At 53.8% G+C, this 17,095-nt stretch overlaps 7 protein-coding genes across 7 annotated transcripts in view; 2 read left to right on the top strand and 5 right to left on the bottom strand.

The window, feature by feature from the left end:
- Positions 1-298: 298 nt before the first annotated feature.
- M421DRAFT_389695 (uncharacterized protein) lies at positions 299-739 on the bottom strand. Its single transcript, XM_033589972.1, has one exon. It carries the CDS (start codon positions 732-734, stop codon positions 345-347), a length of 390 nt encoding a protein of 129 aa, XP_033450121.1. The 5' UTR covers positions 735-739; the 3' UTR covers positions 299-344.
- Positions 740-1,254: 515 nt separating this feature from the next.
- Positions 1,255-1,959, bottom strand: M421DRAFT_419640 (uncharacterized protein). The gene has a single exon (XM_033592202.1). The coding sequence runs from the start codon at positions 1,694-1,696 to the stop codon at positions 1,373-1,375; it is 324 nt and encodes a 107-aa protein (XP_033450122.1). The 5' UTR covers positions 1,697-1,959; the 3' UTR covers positions 1,255-1,372.
- A 2,136-nt stretch (positions 1,960-4,095) lies between these two features.
- Positions 4,096-5,265, bottom strand: M421DRAFT_60521 (actin depolymerizing protein; the record flags this gene model as incomplete). Its single annotated transcript, XM_033595795.1, has 1 exon — positions 4,096-5,265. The coding sequence occupies one exon, from the start codon at positions 5,263-5,265 to the stop codon at positions 4,096-4,098; it is 1,170 nt and encodes a 389-aa protein (XP_033450123.1).
- Positions 5,266-7,742: 2,477 nt separating this feature from the next.
- Positions 7,743-8,854, top strand: M421DRAFT_131625 (uncharacterized protein). The gene is made up of 2 exons (XM_033587386.1): positions 7,743-8,118; positions 8,198-8,854. Exons 1-2 carry the CDS (start codon positions 8,071-8,073, stop codon positions 8,717-8,719), a joined length of 570 nt encoding a protein of 189 aa, XP_033450124.1. The 5' UTR covers positions 7,743-8,070; the 3' UTR covers positions 8,720-8,854.
- Positions 8,855-9,314: 460 nt separating this feature from the next.
- On the top strand, positions 9,315-10,844 carry M421DRAFT_131458 (uncharacterized protein). The gene has a single exon (XM_033587385.1). The coding sequence runs from the start codon at positions 9,761-9,763 to the stop codon at positions 10,541-10,543; it is 783 nt and encodes a 260-aa protein (XP_033450125.1). The 5' UTR covers positions 9,315-9,760; the 3' UTR covers positions 10,544-10,844.
- A 3,393-nt stretch (positions 10,845-14,237) lies between these two features.
- Positions 14,238-15,628, bottom strand: M421DRAFT_419646 (uncharacterized protein; the record flags this gene model as incomplete). Its single annotated transcript, XM_033592203.1, has 1 exon — positions 14,238-15,628. A coding segment is annotated over exon 1 (721 nt), but the record flags the coding sequence as incomplete, so codon positions are not given.
- Positions 15,629-16,860: 1,232 nt separating this feature from the next.
- Positions 16,861-17,095, bottom strand: part of M421DRAFT_419649 (uncharacterized protein) — a 580-nt gene continuing 345 nt past the window's right edge. Inside the window, exon 2 of the mRNA XM_033592204.1 lies at positions 16,861-17,090. Coding sequence (XP_033450127.1) covers positions 16,950-17,090 — 141 coding nt within the window. The 3' untranslated portion in view covers positions 16,861-16,949. The remainder of the gene's footprint in view (positions 17,091-17,095) is intronic.

Below are 17,095 nucleotides of genomic sequence, written 5' to 3' on the forward strand. Positions count from 1 at the left end.
GTTGCTGTAGCCGTCTCCTGGATGTGCAAAGGAATAGTATCGATATGCATAAGTGTGCTCGCCATGGTCCCATGTCGAACAACGCTTGCGTTTACAGCGCTTTGCATTCTCAATACAGGGCTGACACGGTGCCCCATTGTCACAAGCCCGTCCATGCGCATAGCATTGCGTGCAAGATACAACGTTGTGCTGACGGGACGAGACTGGCTCCTCTGTCTTTCGTTTCTTCGAGAGAGGTTCTTGGCGAGTATCGATCTGTGACAGACTGGAAAATGTCGTCAGTGTGTGCGCGTGCAGGAGGCAGATTGCTTACATGTCTTGGGTCTTCCTCGACTCAATGACTTCTACCGGAGTCGTATGATCGATGGCATACCTGTGCAGCTGCTTGATAAGACCCGCTTGCGCATGGTTCTTCTGCCTAGCTGTCTCCAGTTTTGATCGTAGTGCATTGGCCTCTGCGACTGTTTGTTTTTCTCGGCTTCCTTTAAAGCCTGGAGCCTATATTGTTCTGCCAGCTTATCATTGAGCATGCGCGCAGCTTCTTTGGTCATGTCTAGTTCTTCCTTTATATCGATATTCTCGGCCGACAAATGCAGCAATTTCCCATGCATGGTGCGGATGATGCGTACATAGGAGGAAGTAGCACGCCGGGGATCTTCTTGGAGCTTGCGGAGCTCAAGATTGAGCGAGCGGATGCCGCGATCGGAAGCGAAACCTTCTATAGGCCGTGCCATTTTGGTCTAGCAGGAGTATGTAGGTGAGGTGCTGTGGTTGAACTGTTTGGTTGTATGGGAAGGCCCGGGTAGAAGAGATTGCGATCACAACTTAATCACAATGCTCCCCGCCTGCTTTCACTCCAGGGTGGCCGCGGCACTTTTACTTGGCACCGTGAACCGATAAACGTTTCTGTTGCAGCCAAAATAGAGGCAAAATGTACATACATTTGCACCCCTGAATTGGCTGGTAAATAGGCATGATATCTGCTGCGACAGTTTCTGATTGACCAAGTGCCCTTGGTTTACTGTGGAGCCATGAGCTCTTCCTCAAAAGCCACCATCAAGGTGACAGTCAATGAAAAGAAAAGTAACCGAAGTCCATGACACGGCTCAAGACCGGCCTGAAGCATGGCCTGCGAGCACGCACTCTCTAGTTTCGGGCATAAACTCCGTAGTAAGAAAGGACTCCCGCATGTGTCTCGAGATCCTCGGGGTGCACCAAGGCCAGCAAGCTGACACCGAGTGATCACGCCCTGATGACCGATCCTTCATTCTTGGGGGTCAACTCCAGACCGAATACGCTCAAAGTCAGTCGATGAAATTTCTCCACACATGCGGTACCTACTCGTCACCCTTGCGGTCGTATGCTCGCAATCTCATGTAGGCGTAGGTCTGAGCCATCTCCGGGCCTTTGATTGGAAACAGTGACGTCCGGACGTAGTGACGGAAAGGCCGGGAAGCGCACAAATAGTTGAGAACAAAGATGGGGAGAAGAGGAGGTGATGTGGCGCAGTGCGCACGGAAGAGTTGCTGAATCTAGAAGCTAGCAAACTACCCTTGTAACATACAGCCGACAGCAGAAGCTGGATGACCGTGAGCACGCCCTGCGACCGGCCGAGGCTCACCAGAGTTTTCCTCTGCTGAGACAGGCGCTCAAAATCAGCGGTGAAGTATTTTGAAAGCCTCTTGTTCTGTATCATTGCAGTCGCACCCTTCTACTCGCGCATGAGGGAATACCAGAGGATCCAGGCTCGAATTGAGCGGGGCGCCATGCAAGAGGAGACAACCTCAGCCTGCATGGTCGACCGTCAAAAGTAGCAAGAAACGTAGCGCCCTCATAGCGGAAGGAAAGAGGGAATCTACAAGGTTAGAAAAGAGTGATAGGCCTCGATAAAAAATGTGAGGATAGGAGGGTGGAGAGAGTGGGTGACGAGGGTGGGTGAAGAAAGCAGTTGGAAAATAGATGTCGTGAAGGAAGGTTTATGGATGGGAATTGCGGCCTTTTATGCAAGCCTGGACAGCCTGCGCTCAGGCCAGCAGTGACTGTGCGCGGATCGAGATGCCGCGGAATGACGGTGAAAGTGAGTGCAAACATGAAAGGCCGGACGAAGTGGCGAATCCAGCTCAATCTTAGAAGGTTCTTGAAATCCCCAAGGAGAAGCGCAATTGGCTTGTATGCTCGTTCTCTGCATTTCGGCCCCTCAAATCGCGACCAGAGTTGATTCGGATCTAGCAATGTTCGAATGAAACCGTCTAGTGCACGATGTGTCAATGTCCGATCCATTGAGAGTGCTAATGTGCCTTTGTACAATTGGGAACGCCCGCGCTCGCAGGGTCGCGCTTCACTTCGACAACTTCAAGGCGTCTTGCACTGTGGGGCCCACTCCAAAGCGCATAGTACCCACTCGCAGATCTTCCAGCTTATTGAGCACGGCAACATGCCAGGAGCTATGCATGGTACGCGCAAAGATAAGGGATAACTTATTGACGAACTGCTCCAACTCCATTCATTTTGGAGGAGATGTGATTGGAGATAGCAACAAAGGGAGCAATGGAAGCTTGTCAGGATACATCAACAAATCCTCACCAAACATTTGCCATATTTATGGTGTGACGTAGATGCATTTTCTTAAGCCGGTGTAGCCCTCATAGTGGGGCATCGAGTGAAAGTGAGCGTGGCGTGGAACAAACGGAGCTGAAATTAAAACAGTCGCTTAGTCGTTGACTTGAATCATCAACCCTCGCGCAAGGTGACCCACTGAAGGTCTCAGACCGTTCGTTGACTGCCTTATACCCGAGACAGAACAGCAGTATGACCGATGAAACGATCGAAGCCTTGCAAGGCGAGATTCGCGCCCTCCGCCGTCGCACACACATTGTACAAGCTACCCGAGACTACGTCACTGCAGACCGGGGCGGTCATGCAAATGTCCAACCTTCTCAGGGAATCCTTGAACTTTACGAGCGACAACTAAGTGACATGGGCGACGCCCTGAAACAGTCGTAGATCGGATAGAAAGTCATGGCCTGGGAGAGCAATGAGACCTAAGCAAAGTTGCGGCTCATGCAAACATCTGGGAGTAGGCTTTGTCTTGAGCTGATATAACAAGAGAAAGAATTGGACCGAGCAGATGCGAAAGCAATTGCCCTCGAGGTGGAGAATAAGCAGCTTAAAGCTCTAACGGTGACCTTGGAGCGCTCCGCATCCCCTCCCGGTGTTTCAAGCAATGCTCGAACACTCTCCGCAATTACCGGTAAAGGGTCAAAGATGTTGCGGTGCAAGTCGGTCCGACAGACCTTGATCGTTACCTCTGTTGACTACCTTGGACTAGCACGTCTCAGGACATGTATATATGGTCGCCTCCTATCTAGCAAGCAGCTCAGCGCAGTTTCCATCAACTATACAGCGGCTACGTCTGCCGCAACAAAAGAGAGTGTATGATTCTCAGTAAGCATATAAAATCAACGCCTTGTACATCGCTTCGTAGGGAGATGCCGAGCTCGTCCAAGAGACATAAGACAGAAAGTCACCCTGGTGTAATACGACGCCCGGTCTGTCGACTCTGGATGATGAAGCCGAGGCACTGCCATGGTAGATGCTCAGGCCTGCGCCATCCACCACCAGGGAGGAAATATGGCGAAGTAATAGAAGCGTTTCAGGTGCAAAGAGCAGCATAGCGTTCCATGGATAGATGAACTCGGTGCCCCTGTGAGGATACTCAAAGTACAATAAAGTGACTTCGAAAGCATCATCCCACATTTTCGAGAGCGAAAGACCTCCTTACAGCGTTACCACCTCGCGCTAACGCCTACAAGGTTTCTCGAAGTGCTCCTTACTTGTGCAATGTCTCATGAGCTTGCGCGGACTCGGTTTTAGAGGTGTTCGTTTCTATCCAACTTTATACTTGCACACGCCGAGTAAGTGAGTGTCTTATGATGTGCTTCTGAGCATTGAGTAATGCTCGCTCACCTTTGTACCGCAACGTATATGCAAGAAAGGAACAACCGAGGCTCTCATTTGACCCGTTTCATACTACGAGTGATGGGACCCCGTCTTTTGGTATCCTCGACGTGCACGTCTTTGATTGCTTTTGTCCACTCATGCCTCCACTGCGCCCCAGAAAGTCTTGCCCTCGTTACCTTGCTTGACCTTTGCAATGCTCAGTTCATTCGCATCAGGCTGCATTCCCAGATACCTTTGCGCAACCCTCAACCACGACGCCCTTTCGGCTCGACTGGCCCCACTCCCCTCCCAGATCCAAATGCTCTTCCCTACATCCAGCAAGAAGACATCATCGCCATCCAAGTCTTCCCTTCCGATCCCGTTACCCTCCTTGACCAGATCAAATGCAAGGTCACCACCTGCATCGCTCAGCTTGAATAGCTTCTTGACCTCGCGCATAGTGGCAGCAGATACCGGTCTGGCGCACTCGAATCTCGTGCCGAATTCCAACTCATGGCCGCCGAGATAGTCAACAACAGCCTTGCTCCTCGCCTCTTCTTGACTCAGCACCTCAACATCGACATGCTTGGCAATTGTCAGATCGTTGACGACTTGCGCGGCCTTCATCTTCTCCATCGGTGAACACTTCTTGCCCTGCCAGACGAGAATCTTGTCACCCTTATCCAGAACAAACACATCACCCTCGTCCAGACTCTGCCATGTAGGTTCCACCTCATGCACGACGACTGCGTCGCGGCCGGCGGTGGGGCTGGGGTGCTTGAACACACGGAGCAGGGTGCTCATGTGCTCAGGTTCCTCATTGATCTCAACATGATTGAAGCCAGAGCGCACACCACCGCGTAGGATCTTCAGGCGCGGGAACAGCGCAGAAAAAGCGTCCGAGGGCGCAGTCTGCAACTCGCGATGCTGCGTCGCGGCGCCATGCAGAAACTCATCTAGCTCCACAGTCTTATACGCCGCAGTACCAGCCTCGTCCTGTGTTGTCGCACGACCTAGCCAGAAGAAGATGTCGTGGATCAGATGCGTTTCCGTATCGCCTCTGACTTCCTCGGTATGCAAGACGATGTAGGAGTCACCCTCGTGGAAGCTGCCGTACTTCTCGCGGGGCCAGGGTACAACTTCGAAGTCTTCGATGCGCCAGATGAAGAGCCCCGCTTGGGTGCCGATGATGCCGTTGTTCCAAGCTGGCTCGCTAGTCGCAGACTGGTACTTGACTTTATGGTCAATGTCGGAGTTGAGAAGGGCGACGTTTGAGTCTCGCCAATCGTATTCCTGCTGGTGAACGAGGCCTTCGTGTGGCGGCATGTTTGTACTTGATAGATTGGTGCAACGTAAGCAAGACGACTGTAAAGCTGTCAAGTTGAAGATGTGAGCACAAGAGGCTGAAAGTCGTTGTCAGGGTCTTGGTGATCGACAGGGTAGTAGGTCTGGTGGGGTCCTGAAACAGCTTACGTCATTGCTACCATTGCGTACCTAGAGGCGCTATCCAATGAGAAATGCATTTCATTGGAAACTCGGGCATCATCAAGTCAACCAAGAGTCTTCAAACCTGCAGTAAGCTGCAATTGCGTTTGGCGATCCAGATGTTGGTATCCGGCTTGCCAGCCATGAGGGATAGCCCAGTTGTCAATGTCTGGTGGGTCGCCTGGCATCGCGATGGTTGCGTTAGGATTACTTGAACCTTTCAGGTCTTGTTATTCATCTTTCGCCTCTGTGAGCTGTAGGGAAGCTTACGATACTTAGGTTTAACAGTCACTACCGACGGCTGCAGAGACTACAATGGACGCAAGATGGTATTGAGGACATCCTGACGCATCAGCGCAAAGCCCAGCCAAGTCGGCGCACAGTGCCAAAACCCCCGCCCAAATGGCTTCTTTCAATTCTGTGAAGATCCGCTACGAGTGATGGGACCGATCGAACTGTTGAGATCTCCATAGCTTCATCGCCTATAATCGACAACAAGAGAGTGAATATATCTCTTAGTCCGTGACCACCGTTGAGGCTGAGCGAGGAACCTGACGATTTACACTGTTGGACGAAGCTGCGGAGTCCCCCATATTTAAGTTTCAGTGATATGCCGGCGTTATATACTAGGGAGCAGTACGTCCACCGGCAGCAGTCAGCAGACCGATGAATGCACAGCCGAGGATTCAGGAAGGTGAGCCGCAGCGCGAAGCTGCACATACGGGGATAAACTAAGTATCAACGTCGACAGCTTACTGCATGCCGCTTGCAAGCCCGGAGAGGTTCACAGGCCGTAACACAGAGCTGGTAGAACGTGACAGCAGGCAAGAGGTAGACCGTACTGCAGTACCACGTTGTGCGCTATTCAGAAACAGAATATGTCGTGACTAAAGGTAGCTTGCAATAGCTAATGAAGCAAGTATAGACGCATGGAGACTCGACCTGGAGCCAATATGCGATTTTGGACCTTTGTATCATCACGAGTGACCGATTTTGGAACTCTGTAGACAGCAAGGGCGGGGGCTGGAGCAAATTACAACCACATGGTATGCGGCCAGCCTGGGGACGCCTCAGCTCGAGCGTCGTAACCACTGAACTCTTCTCGGTGTGCCGTGCATGTGTACGCATGCAATGTTGACGATGCGCAAGGCCAAGGACTGCAAAAAGCCGTTGTAAGGCGAGCGGGCTCGTATGGCACGATGTTGACCCGTCTACTGCAGCGACCAGTGCCATGGCTTCGTACTAGGAGGCTGGGGATCCCCGGGTTGATGTTGTGCATGCGCGCCTAAGCGGGGCTGCGGTGTGTCGGTGGCAGCCTCTCGTTCCCATGTGGGTACCAGCATGCTATTTGTACCACAGTAAACGTGTCTTGATTGGCGACGTGATATTCAGCGTTGAGCCATATCTTTAGACTAGCGCAAGCTACATGTCGCCGGGGAAGCGCTCCCGGTGGTAGGGGGATAAAAGGGTTTGTTACCTAGGTAAGGCTTAGCTCAAGCATCACATGGCAATCCATTCAGGCGGACTTGCCTTGTTGTGACGTGATCAGCCAGGTATCACAAGGGGACAACCGGTACGGCAGCCTGGGACACGCGCTTAGGGTAAGGTGCGCGTCCAGGAAGTCCTCCCGTTGGAGACAGTAAGCTGCGCTGATTGAGGTGCATGTCAGACCACGTCCTGTGAACGGTCATACTGCCTGCCCATGTATGATTTCCATGTATGATTGCTGCATATGTGCGATTGTGTCATGTAAATTGCAGACCTTGGTCGCTCCACATTATAAAGCTCTTGTGTGACGAGAAGAAACTCTTGTAGAACCTCGCGAAAAGCAACCCGAGAAACAGACGGATCTGCTGGTTCGGGCCGGAAAGTTTGGACTCGACGGAATGCCGCTATATCGTCCTTCCGGTAAGTGGGGACAAGAGGACAATGGGAGATAGGTATATTGAAGCCACTGCTGGGATAGGGGGTTGGTGAGAAACCTTGCATGCTCTCATGCTCAACGTCGCAGCTAACAGTGTTATCATGACTCGGACAACCCGGGAGGAAGTCAGCAAGGTGATGTTGGCTGGATCACCAGGATGGCCAGGCGTAATGCGTCGCTTATGTTCATCATTTAGGCATGAATTGGGGAAGCGAAGGGATCTCCGTCCATGGGGCGGGTGGTGTTGCAGCATGCCACCATGCAACTGGCCGTAAGAGGCGAGCAGAGCAAGTGAGGCTTGTCCCTGACCTGATGTTCCGCGGAACGAGTAGCGCAATGCTCAGGCTGCATTCAAGAAGGCGGTGCACACGGCTCGATGTCTCGCAGCGTGGACATGACGTCCTCCTTGAAAAGGCTGAAGTTGAGGCCCACCACGGCGCTGTGATTGGAGGGCAGCGCCAATCAAAAGAGGCTCGGTCAGGCGAAACGCAACGCCGGCGCTGTCGGCACACCAGATGGAACGCAAGACGCAGCCGACCTGCAACTTTGTTTGCTGACTTCCGCCTGTGATCGGTCAGGACTGAGGCAGCGCAATCCGAAGGCGGCCTACGGGATAGCATCGCCGCATCGCGGGTTGAACGTTGCCAAGTGGGCAGGCACGCTAGCCGAAGTGGGCGGCACAGGAAGGATCAGGTCAGCAACGCCAGCAAGAAGACATCTCGATGCGGGCAGGGGATGCCCAGAAGCAGTTTTCGCCAGGGAACTACGATGTGAGCAGCGTTCGAGGATTCATAGTCTGAAATCGCTGTGATGGTTCCGACGCGGCAGTGGACTGACTGCCTCTTCCAGACATCCCCTCACATTCGGAGCGTCCCGCGGCATGGGCGAGTCGGCTACTGCCGCGCGGAGCAGACTCGCAGACATGGTCACTGCGGGCAGCGGATGAGGGTCGAGTTTCAGGTGGTGAAGGAGAAGTGTGCCGCTGCTGTGAGGTGCAGCAGGACGGTGTGTGCCCCTCGACGCGCAGCAAGCGGACGGTGCGAGGCGCAGGACGAATGTTGTAGGAGAGCAGTGGCCTGCGCGCCGATGCCAGCCAGGCTGCGGCACGACACTGCACGCAGGGCGACTCATAGAGCCAGCGTCCGCGAAGGGAAAGTGCGGTATGTCCATCCGTGTGCCGCTCGCCTGACCAGCACCGCCCGCCCCTGCGGCCGGCCAAACTGCCCCATACTCCTTTTAGTAGCGCGCGGATGCGCCGTGACTGCTCCCGTCGGCGCTGGAGCCAGGCTAACCCGGCCTAAAGTATGCCTTGCATCTGGATGGAATCACCTCGCAGGAGTGGATCCTGCACACGGCATGCTCCACAAATGAGGACGCCCGCGCAGCGCCAGAGGGCCTGTTGGAGCCAGCTAAGAGCTAGCCAGCAGGGAGTTCATCCATCGTCTACGCCGCCGAGCGGAGACTCCAGAAGGACGGAATGTCAGGACCTTGGACCTTGGACCTTGGACCTTGGGCCCTAGACCCTTCGCGCCTGCCCGTTGTAAGACTTGTACCTCCTCCTCTTGTGCGACCGTCGCCCTCCACGCTGCCCCCATATCAAAGCTGCCTTCGCTGCAGCTGCACTCGACTTGTAAAGGACTCATGCCCGCCATGGCTAGCGACTGGCCTCGCGATCCTCGCGCCTACGGATCGTCCCAGCACACCGAGCCACCTACTCCTGTGCGAACCCTCCCCAGCGTCGCTGAGCTGCTTTCGACACGTCCGTCTGCAAACGGCACCGTTCCTGCGTACCACCACCGTCCCGAGTACTTCCACGCTCGATCCACTCCCCCAGCTGCCTCTTTGCCCACGGCCACTGCTTCTGCGACGGCCTCATCGTACTGGAGTTCCGTGAACCACCGCCAGAACAGCCCTCCAGTCAGGTGAGCAGAGCCCGCCCTATTGGCCACAACCTTCTGTGAACTGACCCTGCTCTCCAGCCCTACAGAGCAGCACCCACCAGCAGAGAGTGCCAGGGTCTACCATCCGCCTGTTCTTCGACGCCAGCACCCGCCAAAGGCAGATCCAGTGCACAGCGCTTCTCATTCGACGGTGCAAGCGCGCCAAGACTCAGCCATCGACCAGCACCGCTTCGAGACGGGCAACGACGCTCAATCGTCCAAATCTAACAATTCTTATTCGCATTACAGCCCAAAGGACGACCAACAGAGGCTCAGTACCTACCATCCTGCCTCATCTACTCCAGCCTATGCCCCATCTGCTGCCCCATCTACTACCCCATCTACTGCCCCACACCAGGCTGAGACACTTCCTGCTCGCCATCACTCCAAGTCTGTGTCTGCAGGCGCACCTTACTCGGCAGCGTCACCGAGGTCACATGAGCTCAGTCCAGAACGCATCCTTCCCGTTGACATGACAAGCGGCTCTGATCCAAGATCCAACATCACTGGACCCTCTTCCCTCCCTGAACAGTTCTTTACCCAGCAAAACAACTTCGGCACACGACAACAGCGCTACAACGTCAGGTTTGCTGCAAATTACACATCTGAGAATATGCCACCCTCACAGAAGTCCCGCAATGAGCCACCAACACCACCCTCTGCGCCCGCAGTCGTCGCTGAGCCTGAGCAGCCAGGGAGTTCTCCGGTCCCTGGTCCGACTACAGAAGAGCTCCCCACACCAGCGTCTCATGGAAGCACTCGCCATGTAGAGCCCCTGCCAACACGGCCTTCCAGAGAATCTACCAGAGAACGTGGAGATCGTGAGCCTTCCGTCGAGCGTTGCGCTGGGTGCAATGAGGCATGGAGACGGCCAATTCCTGATATGGACAGCGACCAGATTGCTCCTGCTCAAGATAATACTGAGTACATAAGGCTTGCAGGCAATCTGATCGATCGACTGCGCAACGAGAGAAAGAAGGCTGATGCTGCGTACGATGAATGGAAGTGGCGCCACAGCCGTTGCTACTGCCAGCCAAGCCCGTATTCCATCGGATCTGTGGATGATTCATCAAAGCCCACAGCTGCGTCTCCTCAAGCCGACGGAGCAACAAATGGTCATAGTGCCACTACCAACAAACGCAAATCCGAAGTTCCGCATGAACCGCCGTCCGCATCGAAGCAGCGAAGATTATCGAACCCTAGCCCGGCACCAGCGGTCCGAAAGCCTGACTTGTCCCACGTCTCGGCATCTTAGTTACATCTTCTCTTCCCTTTGGCACACGATCTGCATATGCATATTGATTTGGTGTTGGTTTTGGTAAAAGGAGGACATCCGTTATACCCCTTTGATTTTTGTCTGCAGGTATCGTTTTTGGACATGCACCTTGTCGCTCTACTTCATAGATACGGAAGAGCGCCGTCGATCGGCGTCACCGCATCGGCTCGCACGACTTCGCTATGCGGTATTCTTGCATGGTGTCCCACGAAAGCCGCTGAGTCCTCAATATACCTGTGTCTTTCTCAATTCTCTCTTCACAAGGCCTCTTACGACTCTCTTGCCCTAGACGATCTACACTTCGTCGTCCAACTCGGACCTTCTACACTCCATTCGTATCCAGCACGAGGCTGGAATGACGCACCATGTACTGTATCACGCCGAAATTCCAAAGCATTCCCGACCCCAGCAATTGTGCTCGCGTCGCGTCTATTGTAATCTCCGCGCTTGACAAAGCTGTGAGAACCTTGTCCACGCGTCGATGACTTTTGGGACCGAGGGGTGAACCGAGCTCGGATGCGGAAGGGTGCTCGTGCGTCAGCGCAAGCGTCCAAGCGGCCCGTCAACGAAACTTTACAATATGCCAAGCGGGTCGACGCTATTTGCACAGAGTTCAACTAGGTATCGATCCCCTGAGCAGCAACTGGCGGTCCTTGCGTGCTGTTCAACGGAAGCTGCCCAATTCAGCTGCAGGCTATCGGCGCTGTCTCAACGAGAACCATCCACATACTGGAGATGCAGCAGCTCTGCTCATACGGCGACAGGATTATTCTTGTTGACCAGTCAGACCGGCCGGACGCAGTCTAAACGCACTACAGCATCACTTGCATGCAGCTAAGCTGCCCTTACATCCCTTTGGATTAATTTGGCTTAGCAATAGTAGTCGTCGAGCGGGGCTACCCGGACCAAGCGCACTTGGAAATGTAACATCAACGAATCACAACATTTCGCTCCCGCACCTTTTCCGACTGGATGGAGAGTTTGAAGGTGTTGGGAAATGGGCAATTGGGTCTGAGAGCGAGATACCGTAGTGTCGCGGTAGAGCGCATGGAGAGCCGACACTCCCCTGACTCCTGAGCGAACACATGTAGGGGTCACGAACAATGTCTGTCGTATGTAGGCCAATGCTCAGCGGGCTGGCGCCCATCCAGAACTTCTGGATTTCAATGCAGCAATACAACCCGCGTATCAAGCTGTCATTAATAACGGAGATGCCTCTCTACATCGCGATGATCTCACTACTAGCCTCACCTTTCACGCTTCTCATCAGAAGAGTTGCCTCAGCTTGTTCTTGCAGATCTGTGGTTCGTGCAAGACCGACCGTCGGCTCTCGGTCAATCCGCCCGGCAGTTTAAGCCTGGACGAGTAACCAGCTCGTCCAATTGTTTCCAGCAGATTGGCTATTTGGCATTAACAGCATTTGTATGCCCCAGCCAGATGGCTATTCATAGATGTCGATGGCGGATGAAGATCCGTTTGGGACAGGTCGCCTTGTCGATGGGTGACAAGCTTCGAGTTGTGTCGGCGTTTTAACGGTTTGTGTGCTGACCTGGATCTTGGTTGGGTGCGATGGTAGCGGCCGTCACGAACCCGCAACACGTATTCGGTCCGTAACGTGACCTGCGGGCTAGCGCGACGAACGAGCCACACGTGAAATGGGGTTCATCACGGTTAACCGGCGTCGATGACATCAGCGAAGGCCTCTACATGCACAATCGCTGCTTGACAACAAAGATTAAACACCTTGCACAATGAGATGCCACCACCACTCAAATTACAAAGCCAAGTCAGCGCTCGGCGCGGACAACGTTTCAGGGTCTTGGAATCGGAAGAACATCGCAAAATCAAACTCCTCAATTTGCATGACCGTCCAAAACGTCGGACCTCAGGTGCTCAATGCTCAACTCGTATCTTATTCCGTATTCTGCAACAAACAAATCATTCCTGTGGCTTACGGTAGAAAACGGGGCGTATGGGCGGTTAAACCGCTTCCCCATCTTGGCGACGTAGGTGTGTGTTCTGGGGACTGCACGCAGACAATCTCGTTAAAATCAGGCCATCATGCCATGCGCAAACAAAGGATTGTCTGCTGATCTGACTTCGCCACTGTCAAAGCCACCGAAAGTTATTGCAAGCGAATGGCGGCTGGCGGCATAGCAGACAGGCGGCTATCACAAGCCTAACTTGACAAGGAAAGGGCACCACTTGCCATCCTAAGTAAGCGGTGGAAGCGGGTCCCCGAGACTCGGTACAACGTCGGTGCTATGAATGCAGGAGCTGGCAACGATTAACCCTGTGCAGTACTATGAGGCAACCCTGTTCGACAAGTTACTAGCGAAAAACAAAGAGAAAGACGAGGCGGCGGGATGTGAGGATGCACAAGCAGGATCACTACTCGCCGGATTCTCCTGCCAACGGCTGGACAGCATAGGTATACCTACTGTACATAGCTCTCGCTTCCCCCTGCTCAGCTCATCTCAACCTTACATGCGATGGGAGAGCTGACTCAACTCCACACCGGAAGGCAGTACTCGTCCTAACCCCGAATCGAACGCCGCGGCTGAAGGAGTGGTAGCCACCAAAGATTTTACATGGTCGTGGGTACCGCGGCACAGAAGAGAGCTTGAGACGGCGGTTTGCCTCGTGTCATGCCATCGAAACACCCATCTCCGCAAGGCTTGAAGTCTTAGCTCGCGTTGAGACTCGAGCATGTAGGGCGTGGCCTGGATGTTTCGGAGGCTGGCACAGATATCCTGCACGCAGGTCTCGTTCAGGAAAGAGTCGAGTTCATCCGCGGACATGACAGGGTGGGTCAGCAAAAAGGGAGACGTGTCAGTCTAACGCTTGACGTGCGGGATCGGGATGCAGATCAACACAGGGTGATGTCGTTACCGCGGTCCAAATCGTGTGGACAGAAGGCACGTGACCAACCTAAGTCGCAACTCGATCACCATGACAATGCAACCTACGAGTGTAACAGCAGGGCATCTCGACATTCAGGCATGGTCGTTTGCCATCGTACTTGCAATTATCGAGAGGCCATTCACCGCTTATGGAAGCCGAGGCACACAATCTTTTAGACGTCATGGACGATGTCACAACATTCAGGCAGCCATCGCAAATATCTCCTGCAGCAAGAGGCAAGGTGAGCAGTATGTGACCACGCTGCGTTTCGGCAGAACTTCTCCTAACTTTCAAACAGGGGCTGGTCAGGCTTCGATGGCGTCCAAGCCAGCACCCAGGTCAATCCTTCGGACAATAATGAGTCGACAGCTTTGTTCAATGGCAGAGCCTCTTCCTTTACGATAGACATCACGATAAGCGCGTCTCGGAAGCTATGCGGTTGGCTTACGGCAAAAAGCAAATGAAAACGTAGGTCCGGCACCCATGGTCATTGGCTGGGGAGGTTAACCGGATGCTGTGTAGCTTGTTATTTCGCTGCACCTGCATAAATGGCGAGGTGGGGAGTTTAGTGTCCCACTCTTTTTTTTTTCGCTGTTTACTGCTGGTCGGTAAGGCAGCGTAGAGAACCCGTATACGTTTCGAAGGGCATACACAAAACTTGCTTCACCCGGCCTTGAACAGTGGTCACAGAAGCAGCTGGCGAGCTCACTTGGCACAAACAGCCACCAATTGTAAGGAGTTTAGTTCTCGCTTTCGCGTTGGGAAACGCAAGTCATGGTTGATGGCGAGACGCCGATAAATGAAGTACTGCAAGGAGCTGAATCCTGTCAATGGATGGCAGATGTGATTGCGATCAGCCTCTGGTTCTGTTGCTTGTGCGCCGAGACTCAGGCTCATGCGGGTCGCAATGACACGTCTTAAACCTCAACGCCTTCGAGGCTTTCCTGAGGGTGTGAAGCAGACTGGTTGACACCTGACAGTCATGCAACGGACTGTGCATCTGACAGACTGACGATTGGCGAGCAAGGCCAAAGCGGAAGGCTTGACTGGCTGCGGCGCGCTTATCGACCTACACTTCCTACTCTCGCAACGCGTAATCAAGCCCGATCTCATCGAAACTCAACCTACGATTATCTCCCACTTTGCATCACCTTATACCCTCGATCCCTGCCGGTGCTACGTCCAACACCATGGGACCCCCAGATTCCTGAAGCTTTCCCGGGCTGGCCTCTTCTGCGATGGGCCGAATCCTCAGCACCATCGAACGCCTCGCAGACGCCCGTGGCATGCCAATAATTTCTTTTGCTGCGGCCTCACAGGCCCAGCAGCGCTCGCCGACCGCGCAAGTCTCAATCGCCCTCGCGGTCGTGTGCCGCATCGAATCGTGGTACTTCGACGGGAAGGCCGGGAAGGACGTGGATCGAGAGTTTTTCCGCCGCCCCACTAGGGCCGCGATCTGGAATCTGGCGATGCGATCCAGGTTCGGCGATTGATTCAGATCTTGGTAGATGGATCGATTAACATCTTCTGCATTGATGTGGCGTATTACTTTGCGCGGTCGGCACCGAGCTTTTCTGATTGGGTGGTACAACTCTCCGGCAATGTGCGCTATTGCCGGACATGTTGGGAAGGTAGGTGTGTTTGCTTTTCCTCCGGGCACCCTGGCTAGAGGATTCGGAATCAGAAATGCGTTGGGCACGGAGACGCAAGGTGTGGGGCGCCATGATGCTGAACATGCATATGTTAGTACACATTTCCGCATCTCGGCGAGCTTGCGCAGGGCTGGATCGACGTGAGATGCCACACGGCATGTGGAGGATCGAGATGTGACGGCGGTGGGTTTGGGATGATGCTTGTGGTTCGGGAAGGTCATAGTGTAAGAAGAAAGGATCAATGGCTCCTCCGGGGGAGCGAGTCTGGGTAGGCCTGTACCGCCTTGAGAAGACAAGGGGTACCTAGCAACATGGATCTTGACAGGAAGTCTGTAGCCGCAAGGAAGCCTTCTCCCGATCGGTATCTCTTTCGGCTTGATAGAGTCTCTACTGCGTTGCGCAAGGAACGTTGCCGATATGCGCGAGACAAGGCCCGCAGGGACAGAGCTACGAATGACTCAGACCAAATACCACGATTGAAACATCGCGTCTTGACAACGTCTCGCAGAACACCAGAGCAAACGTGAGACTGTCTGGACAGCTCATCGCCCGTGAGATACTCAAAGTGCAGTAGCCATCATGGTACTCAGGCCATTCAGCTCAATATCTAGATAAACAGCTCTCAAAAACCCTTAACTACACCTGGCCGACCAGCCTCACTATGACACGAAAGATAGAGCCTGACGATCACTATCTCACACCTACTTCACCTACGACAGAGCAATATAGTACTCTTTCCCGGAGTCACTCCACCCGTGAGGAGCAACACGGACAATTGTACGCCAACGTGTACGGCTTCGAATGCTGCGAATGCTACCACATCAGCATAACCAACCCGTGTCCTAACAACAGCTGTAGCAACCCACACGACAAGGAGACTTGTCCCGACTGCAAGCTCGTCGCTGATAACCTGTAAGTACACACTTTGTCCATGCATGAGGACATGTCGGCTTCCGAAAGAGTATTAGTTGTGCTGGACACACTGGCACGTCACTCCGGAATGTCCGTGGAAGGTAGGTGGGAGACCTGCATGCCTCAACTCCATCTCAACGTCGATGTATTACACACAAATAGAATCACTAATAGAGAACTCTTCCACTGCTCCTCAAAAATCTCCACCGTAGCTTTGCCACTAACATCCCCAATCTCAGACCCGACACGTGACGCCATTGAAAAGAATCGAATTGCTATCTCCAACATCTCTCACAGCCTGTTTGATGCCGTTCGCAGTGATCAGCCCAATGCGATGATATCGTGCCTCGCATAATATCAACCGCATCGCTGTTACACCATCACGCTGAGCCCCAAAGTAACAGCAGCCGCTCGAAATTCTCATCCTTTCATCGATTCTCTCGATGGACCGAAGTCGAGCAGAGTAATGGTATCCAGATAGGCACCGACACACTGCCGCCGCGTGATAGCCACTACCGGTGCGGCAAATAGCAGTCACCAGTCCGTCGCCCGAGTTCCAAAAGACTTCGAGTCCCGCTGCGATCGTGGTGTTCGCATAGCGTCTGACTCAGTGGAATCTGCAGACGCGACTATGGTGGCCGCTACACGACACATGACGTTGGGTGCGAAACGGTTCCACTGAACCAGCAGCCGTGACGGCAGCGATGAACATCGCGGCGGGAAATTTCTGGTCTGAATCGGTTGGGTTTGTACTTTTGCCAGTCGTTGCAAGTGCTCTTGTGTTTTCGTCTTACAGGAACAGTTTATCTCACCACTCAGTCGCTCCGCTCCTCAACGACGTCGACCGAGCACAGCGCCCTCGCGCCCAGCAGACGGGACGACGCGGATCCTCACGTCACTTAGACTATGAGCTGTGATCAATGTACTTCTGACGGGCGGGAGCGCATCGCTGTGTTGGTGAGGGGGTTGATGTTGTTCTTCTCTGTCGCCATCTCCACCGCCATCTCCATCTCCACCTCCCTCTCCATCTCCATCTCCATCTCCATCTCCATCTCCATCTCCA

This window comes from Didymella exigua (assembly GCF_010094145.1).
Source record: "Didymella exigua CBS 183.55 unplaced genomic scaffold M421scaffold_10, whole genome shotgun sequence".
Lineage (NCBI taxonomy): Eukaryota > Fungi > Ascomycota > Dothideomycetes > Pleosporales > Didymellaceae > Didymella > Didymella exigua.